The following is a 9,310-nucleotide window of genomic DNA, read 5'->3' on the forward strand; positions in this document are numbered from 1 at the left end:
CAGGTCTTTTATTGCATAAAAAATATAATACAAACAATTAAGTTATTAAAAAATAATTACATTTATTGTATATACTTTCCTGACTGTGTTTCAATTCCAAATCAAATTCATTCCTGGGTTTCAGTCATTTATTGTCTATTTATCAATCAACATACGTTTCGGTGTATTTTTCCATCATCATCAGTTTTTATGTGTAGCGTTGTTGCTGCTTTAATCCTTGGCATGCATTTTGCAAGAAATGACTGAAACCCAGGAATGAATTTGATTACATTTATTGTGAGAAAATAACACTCTTCATCAATACGTATTACAAGACATCTGGAAAGTTTGTCTTTTAAGAAGGCAAATGTTTTCAGACGAAATATCCAACAAAAAGGCTTCGAAGGCACCAAACGAACTGGTTTGAGCTTTGAAATGCTCATATAATCAGCCCTCTCCGCCCTGTTGTCATCTCTAGGCACTACATATACAAATTAAACAATTTTGAGTTTGATGACAGATGCGTCAAGTTTGTTTACTTATTTAACCTCAAATAGTTGGATTGTATGCATCCAAATCTGTTCAAATTAAATTAAACTATATTCTCTGTAAGATTCAATGTTTAGCTGTTAGAAGCAACAGAATTGCGTTGTGTAGTGAACTAACTGAGTTAAGTAGACAATCAGCTTGGAGTTGGATGCAACAACCAAAATGAGCAACGAAAACTCAGGCATGGAAAAAATTATTGAGGAAATAAATTCAAAAAATGCAAAAAAACTGGCTTTTTTTCTGATACTGTGCTTTGCCTGTTATCATGCTCTACTACATGTTAAATATGGTAAGTACAGTTCCTGTTAGTAGCATCTCTATTCGAGTGCAATATGCAATTGCATCTTCATATTCAGTGATGTTATAACAAACCTTCATAATGTTATTTATCTCCCTGTAAGCCACAGATGCAACATATATGATTATGCACCCCCCATGTTCAGGAGTAATCTGGTAAACCGAATAAAGTAATTTAGTTGCTCATCATCTTATAATTATTAAGCTATTAATTTTTTATGTTTACGCTCTCAAGATTCCAAACTATACTGGATACTTACTAAAACGTTCAATAGAACACATAGTATTGCTTCAGTATCAAAACATGAATTCAGATTTGTTTCTAATAGAAGAACAGAAATATTTTTTGCGTTGTATTAATGTTCTTGATTTGGTTAACTCCCTAATTATCCTAAAATTTGATTTTAAATTCAAAATTAAATAGTAAATGTAAAAACTCAATCTTGTCTATTGTCAAGTATCTCATTAATTGTCTATTTGTAAATGTAAATAATTTAGGGACAAATTCGTGCCGCTGGTTGCTCTCAGATGGCCGATATAAGGGCGATAAGGAATGGCAACCATATGGATGTATGCTGCACCCTTATACAAAAATGTTAGTATGAGTTAGTTTCATTAATTTTCAATTTTGTTGATGCATTTTTAGCAAGCAGATTGCAATTCGAATCGAACTCCACTTGTTTGCACCTCTTAATATTCTGGGTTATTTTAGAGACACCAAACGTTGTTTAAGATATATAGACTATAATGGCTACAAAACGCACTATGCCTTTATTGGCGACAGCAGAATTAAGCAGCTGTATATGGGCGTTATAAAACATATGGCTCAGAATGAGCAAATGCCTGTCGAGTCCGATAATGTGAATTCCAATTTGTCTTATACTGACGACATACTAAATATGAAAGTTGAGTTTTTTTGGGCTCCGTTTGTTTCAAATGCAATGATAGACTTTTTTAGGTAAATATGGTTTACATTTTCTTAATACATATTAACATATTATTGAGTCAGTAGATTCCTCAAATCAAATTTAATTCGTACCTATCTGTACATATTTTGTTGTACTTCTACTGGTTGATCCAATCAGTCCAATCCAAATAGTTTCTAGTATAATTTCACTTTAAATATGCTTCGCTCCATAAACCCTGCTCATTTGAAACAAAATACACTAACTATCTATTTATTTCCTACATTTTATTTTGCATGTACTTTTTTTTCGACATTTTAAAATTAATCCCAACGCTAAAGGGCCCTAAAAAGTTACATATCAAACTTCTGTTTTTTAAATAGAACATCTTTTATATGATTACATTTTAAAATTCTACGGAATAAATAAAGGCAATTTTAAATAAGATATAATATCTAACATGTTCACCCTTTTTAATATAATGAAGAAAAATGTAGGACGCATTTAAAAAAATTGTGGGTCCTCTTCATTAGCCATTCGCGCTGTATAGTTTATAACATTTCCGAAAGAACCTTTTTCCTACGTAATATAAAAATAATTTCACTGTACATTTATGCAGAATGTCCGAAAACTCCCGTTGCAAATTAAGCAATTCGACTCAAACGTTTAGCGTATTTTAAATGGGATCCCTATATGTTTTTAGATCATCATATGAAAATTTAATCGTTTGCTAAAAATTATTCAAAAAACATCAATTGTCTAAAACCAACCGTTATCCAGGTAATTGCGATTGGTTGCACAAATATTAAATCGTAATTGAAATTATTATTTTACGAAAAATCAATTGTGCTTTCATTATGACTGTCTAACTTTAAACTTATCATGCATGATATTCCTATGTTTCTTGGGTCTCAGTCAAAGTGTGAAGTAAAAATTTCGAAACATCGTTTATATTACGTTTCGGCGAGACAACAACGCCATCATCAGATTTGAAATTTACACAAACTCATGATTGGTAAAAATTAACGTCCTTTTAGGTCTTTGCCTTCTTGAAAACCTTTTTTGAAATGGTCGTTACTTTCGTATTTTCCAGTGCTTCTCGGAAAACTGCCTCATAATAATCATACATATTAAAGAGGCGGAGTGATAAGACACATCCCTATCTGACACCTTTTCGTATTTATAACTCATCCGATGTTCTGTTCTGACTTCTGCAGTTTAGAGTGATGATGCGTAACACAGTCGAACGCTTTTCTATAATCAATGAATCAAGCGTACACATCTACTTTTTTTTTAAATTATTTTCTGGTGGTACCAAAGTAACTCGAGTAATAACGTCCAGGTTTGCCAAACACGCATTTCTGTTTGTTGTTATTGTGAAACGAAATGCGAGAGATTATTTTCTAAAGCTTGTGGTATTATAAACGAGCGAAGAACTAGAATCAGTAAAAAGCGTCTGCAAAAAATTTTATTCTTAAATGTTAATTCATTTTTAAATGAAAATAAGATTTTTAAACATTTTCGCATATAAACCGTATTGCTTATTATTATTTAATCACTCTAGTTTTATTATTATCAGTTTTTTCTGACCCATGTTTTGCTTTTGATTTTATAATATTTTATTTTAAGCTTACCAATGTTAAGAATTATGTTTTTAATAAAGATAATCATTATATATGATCACTATTTCTACTATCCTCATCATTCTGCATTTTTAATGAAAAATTATAAAAGTAACATGTTTCTTTTTGGAACCGCATTTTGGAACCTATTACCAATGTGAAGCTGGAACGTTGTAACCCGTTACAGAAAAATTAGCGTTACTACACCTTTACGCTGGGTGGTTGCACCGTCGAAAAATCGAAACGTTTTTGATTGATGAAATTATTGTCACTGATCCATGTCTCCTTACTTTACCCTAGATGATACAGTGTGAATAACTGCTGAAGTGGGCCCACAATTTTTTAAATTCGTCTTCACAGTTTCACATTTTATCAAAAATGGTTCACATTGTCTATATTATGCCTTATTGAAACTTTTCTTTATTTTTCTTTTGAATTTAATAATGTAATCACATACATATAGGATGTTCAATGTAAGAAAATATATTTTTGACATGTAACTTTTTTGGTTCTCCCTGTATAGTTGAAACATTATAGTGAAAATAGTGATTTTTAAAATCGGTGTAACCGAAAATCGGAATACGTCGAACCACCCCCTTGTACAAATAATGCGGTTTTTCAGAGTTTGGGAGGCATCAAAAGACCCACCGTCTGTTATTGTAGTGGGCTCAGCGTTGTGGTCCATTATCAATTCAAATGGCTCCAAAGAGTCGGTGGAACAATATAAAATCAACCTCACTAGACTGGTGCAGCCCATTGATCGGTTATATGAAAAAAAGTCCAGAATCTTATGGACAATACAAGCGCCAGTTAATCAAGATAAACTTGTTGCTGACAAAGCGGCGGTGAAGAATAATTTACTGGATTTGTATAACAATGCCGCTATAGAGGTGAGTATTTATTGATTGCACGGAACTTGGCTGCACCAGAGATTTACATTTTCAGATATTGTCTGACTCAAAAGCTAATTTATGGTGGAGTATTCGGCTGATTGGGCAAGGAATGGTGCTGGAAAGCCCTGATGGTATTCACTTAGCTGAAAGACCATTGAAACACTGCACTCAGATCTTGTTGAATATGTATTGCAATGATTACATGAACTTTAATGATGGTACTTGCTGCAGCTCAATGGAATCGTACACTACTTTGCAGATTGTGACTTTTGTAATTCTAGCTTTTTGGTAAGTATTTCTATTCAGAACCCGATGGAACTGAGACAAAAATCAATATTTCAGCGTTCTAACAGCGAATTGCATGGGGTTGTATCGATTCATTATAAAACTTCGAGGGCGGCCGCTTCATGACTACCAACTGGTGCCAGACGTTGAAAGCGATGCGCCCCTTGTAAGCACTCAAAATTACTATTTACTTTTTACCTCTCTCACGAAAATGTCCATTATTATGGCGTATTTCTTTATATGCGACCGCACGAATTTTTTTATGAAAGAAAATAAATACTACTCTGAATTCAGTTTTTGGTTGCCAATCGGTTATGTAATGGTTTTGGGTTTATTTTTTACTGAGGACAGTAAACTGACGAAAATTTTGCACAGAGACCAGTTAAACGAGTGCAAAGGTTGGATGCAACTGGTAATCTTGGTTTATCATGTCACAGGAGCGAGCAGGATTTTAATAATAAAAATGCATATCAAGGTGTTAATATCTTCGTATCTGTTCCTGTTGGGGTACGAACAGTTTTCCTACGTCTGGCACAGAGGAGACATAAGTATTGTGAGTCTTTTCCGAAATTTATTTAAACTCAATTTCATGACCGTGACTTTGTGTCTTTGCATGAATAGGCCTTATCAGTTTTACTATTTTGGGCCTCTGCTTTCTTTCTGGTACTTGATGATCTACTGTTTCTTCGCATTTCCACCTCATATTACAGCTCAAACGTCTGAGAACAATTTAAAACAGTTTTTCTATCTGCTGATCAAGTTCGTTTGCCTTTTCAGCATTATAACGATACTGTTTATGTCTGAAGTATTCTTTGAGAAAATTTTCGTCACTAGACCATGGAAAGCGTTATTTGTTACCACCGACGATGATATTCACGAGTGGTGGTTCAGATGGAAGCTAGATAGGTATTCAATTATTTATGGAATGTGCTTTTCATTATTGCTAACTGTTGGTCAGAAATATAATATATTTGACGATAACAATCATTCGAACTTGTTTTCAAAGGGGATGGCTCTAAGTGCTACTCTAGCCGCATTTTTAGGGCTGGGCACCTACACGACCATCACTTTCCTTTGCAGAAACGAGCTGGAATGCAGTGAAATCCATTCGTATGTTGTATTTATTCCCATAGTGAGTTACATTTTTCTTAGGAACATCTCTGGAATGCTTCGTACGCGCTATTCCAGTTTTTTTGCATGGTTTGGCGAGATTCATTTAGAACTGTTTCTGAGCCAGTACCACATATGGTTAGCGGCTGATACACACGGCGTTTTAGTGCTAATACCAGGCTTTCCTGTATTAAATCTTATCATTACCACTTTCTTGTTTGTTTGTGCTTCACATGAGATTCACCAGGTAACTAACACACTCCTACCATACGCTGTTCCGAGCGAGTGGAAGCATGTTCTGAGAAACTTTATATTGTTTCTAGCGATTTTAGTACCCATAGGTATCAATGATGGAATGTTTTATTGAAAAAGTGGTTTGGTTTGATGTTTTTCAATTTTTATTTGTCAAAATTCGGACTATGGACATTGCAATTATCTCAATTTGGGTCCAATACTTGCTCTTCAAGCAGCGTTTTTTATACATCCAAGTTATTACCGCAACACTCAAATTATGTTTTACATACAGTACGGTACTATTTATTATTGAGGTCAGTAGTAAGTAGGCTGCAGATCAGGGATTTCCATTCTGAGATATGATATAGAGCTAGAAGCATTAGATATTTCTACACGATACTTTGTGATACATAATTGTATATTGTAATATTTAAAATCTGTGATATTAAATGCTAATGAAATATGAAAAGAACTTTAATTCCGTTTTATTCACACACCATTACCAGGACTGTTGCGGCCAAGTGATAATAAAGCACTTATAATCCTTCCCCTGAGCACCATAATTGATTTATTCACATTTTAACTTGGTAGAAGATGGAAATCATCGCTTACATGTACTTCAGGAACATTCACTTTGTTGGATAAATCACCAGCTTATATTTCGCAATAGCTTAATTAATTTACTATAAATGTATAGGTAAATAAAAGAGGAACATAATTCAAACAATGTGTAAAAACGAAACTGGTATAATTTCACAACTAAACACAGTTGGTGAAGTAGTTTGTCAAAGTAAACATCAATTATAAGAATTGGCAGCATGAGATGCCGTAGTATCAACAAACCATTTCTAAACCTGAATCAGATCAGCCATTTCCATGCTTTGTTAGGAAAACTAATCGAACAATTGAGGTCACGGTTAAAACGAACGAAATACTTGAATTACGTGAGAAGTTGAATAATAAAGAAATAAGAAATGAATAAAAAAAAGAAATTAATAAATAAGAAATGAATAAAAAACTAACAAGTGCAGGTGTTGAAAAATGGGTAAAAAATGAAATTCAGCTCCTGTTCAAAATTATAAATTGAATTCTTATAATGACGACATCCATGTATATGTTTTTGTGTTAAAATTCGTTGTATTTATGTAAAAACAGTTGCACTAGTTAAAGGATTAACAGGCATCAGGAAATTATTATTATGAAATAATTTTGCTGTGTGCCTCTCGCGACAAGGCACAAACAACAACCATGAATAATAGGAAACAGAAGCCTCCTGCTGGATTTTTCGACAGTGCAATAAACGGGATTTCAAGTTAAAATATCTATTTAAATATGTATATATATGTTTGTTTATATTATTACTTGCTTATAGAATATGTTAATATGTAAACTTGTTTTCAGAATCAAAATTTTTTCTTAATAATAACTAGATCTATCAACTAGAATCCAAGTGAAATGCAAACCCTTCATTATTTATATATTTTTTATATTGATTTTATTTTTTTGTTCAATTTGTTTCTTCTTTAATTGGCTGAACGAAATGTTTGATATTAGTATGTCGGTTTAAAGAAAATTCAGTTCCAAATGTTGAATTGCAATAGTCGCATTGAAATGCCCGTTGTCCTGAGTGAGAGTTTAAATGCCTTTGAAAATTTTGTTGATATAAAAACTTTTTATTACAAATTTTACAGTTAAACTGTTTTTCCTTTGTATGTTTGTTTCGGTGAGAATTTAAATGACATTTTCTTTTGAAATCCAAATTGCAAATATTACATTTAAAAGGGCGTTTGTCTGAATGCGATTTCAAATGCAGACGCAAGTGATTTGCAAAATAGAAAATTTTATTACAAATCTTACACTTGTACTCGTTTTCCATCGTATGCTTGTTTCTATGGACGTTTAAGCAGCTTTTTGATTGAAATGTTGCATTGCAATAGTCGCATTGAAATGCCTGTTGATCTGAGTGAGAGGTCAAATGATTTTTCAACGTGGTTGGATAAAATAACGTTTTGTTACAAATTTTACAGTTGTACTGTTTTTCTTTTGTATGCTTGTTTCGGTGAACATTTAAATCTCCTTTTCTTTTGAAACATGAATTGCAAAAATCACATTTAAAAGGGCGTTTGTCTGAATGAGTTGTCAAATGAGCTTTAAGATATTCTTTTAAAGCAAATGTTTTGTTACAAATATAGCACGTGTATTGATTTGCATCAGTATGAAAATTTCGATGCTCAGTTAGGTCAGATTTTAACTTGGATGTAAAATCGCAAAAATCACATGCATAAAGGAGAGCGTCTGAATGGGATTTCAAATGGTCATCTAAATTTGAGTATAATAAAGTTTTACTACAAATTTGACAAGTGTACTGTTTATTTTTCGTGTGTCTCTTTTGATGAGCCTGTAGGTACCTTCTTTGTTTATACTTTAAACCGCAAATATTGCATTGGAAACCCCCACTGCCTGCGTGACACTTATTTAAATGAATATGTAAATTTGACTTATTTATAAAACTTGTCGAGCAAATATTACAGGAGTGTTGATTTATTTGAGCAGCATTCGCAGCCTGTTCAGATGTGGTTTCGCAGCTACTTAGATCACATGTAGCTTCGTCTTCAATTTTTACCAGTGCAGATAAGTCTTGTTCTTCAATTGTAATTTCTTCCTTTACTTGCATATCGAAGTCCGGTGTCATACCAATTGCGTTTCTAAAAACCAAATTTCATAGTTAGCGAAAAATATCCAAGACTTCATTCTGATCTTATTAGCATAACTTTATCTATAATTATAACTTTATCTATAATTATTTAAGGAACAAACATTTATTCAGGTTCTAATGTTTCAATCTTTACATAATTGAATAATAATAAATCTCCAGCTTATATTTCGCAATAGCTTTATTAATTCAAAAATCGTAAATAATTTTATATTTATTCCTCAGTCAATCACATACTTTAATTTACTATAAATGCATAGGAAAATAACAGAGGAACATAATTCAAATATCTGTAATTCAAACAAAGTGTAAAAATGAAAACGGTATCATTTCACAAATAAACACAGATGCTGAAGTAATTTGTCAAAGTAAACATCAGTTATAAGATTTGGCAGAATAAGATGCCGTAGTCTTAGCAAAGTTTTTCTAAACCTCAATCGGATCAACCGTTTTCAGGCTTTGTCAGGAAAACTACTCGAACACAAAATGGGCTATAAAGCTTCGATTTCGCCATTTAAATGTCAACCGCAGGAAAACAAGAATTTTCTCTTAATTTGGAGTTTTTCTCAGAAAAATTGCTACCTTTTTTATGCGAAGCTTCAGTTCTTAAATGTCCTATTTAGTGAACTATTAAGCGGTGTACTAATTACCACTCCAGCTCAACCTGCTTTCGAGAAATTAACAAAAAAAGACCCCAAGTATGAAAGTTTGGCCTTATTTTGC

The 9,310-nt window shown here is 32.7% G+C and overlaps 2 protein-coding genes across 6 annotated transcripts in view; one reads left to right on the forward strand and one right to left on the reverse strand.

Moving 5' to 3' along the window:
* The first annotated feature begins 280 nt into the window (after window positions 1–280).
* LOC109536156 (N-acetylneuraminate 9-O-acetyltransferase) lies at window positions 281–6,343 on the forward strand. The gene is made up of 6 exons (XM_019902247.2): window positions 281–817; window positions 1,324–1,420; window positions 1,538–1,783; window positions 3,975–4,242; window positions 4,298–4,533; window positions 4,588–6,343. The coding sequence occupies exons 1-6, from the start codon at window positions 691–693 to the stop codon at window positions 6,005–6,007; spliced, it is 2,394 nt and encodes a 797-aa protein (XP_019757806.1). The 5' UTR covers window positions 281–690; the 3' UTR covers window positions 6,008–6,343.
* A 262-nt stretch (window positions 6,344–6,605) lies between these two features.
* LOC109536157 (zinc finger protein 761) overlaps window positions 6,606–9,310 on the reverse strand; it is a 7,195-nt gene continuing 4,490 nt past the window's right edge. For all 5 annotated transcript variants that reach the window (XM_048669138.1, XM_048669139.1, XM_019902248.2 and 2 more), the window contains exon 2: window positions 6,606–8,579. In XM_048669138.1, coding sequence (XP_048525095.1) covers window positions 7,382–8,566 — 1,185 coding nt within the window. In that variant the 5' untranslated portion in view covers window positions 8,567–8,579 and the 3' untranslated portion in view covers window positions 6,606–7,381. The remainder of the gene's footprint in view (window positions 8,580–9,310) is intronic.

This window comes from Dendroctonus ponderosae, unplaced genomic scaffold (assembly GCF_020466585.1).
Source record: "Dendroctonus ponderosae isolate FM_Combo_2020 unplaced genomic scaffold, Dpon_F_20191213v2 Dpon_F_20191213_8, whole genome shotgun sequence".
NCBI lineage: Eukaryota > Metazoa > Arthropoda > Insecta > Coleoptera > Curculionidae > Dendroctonus > Dendroctonus ponderosae.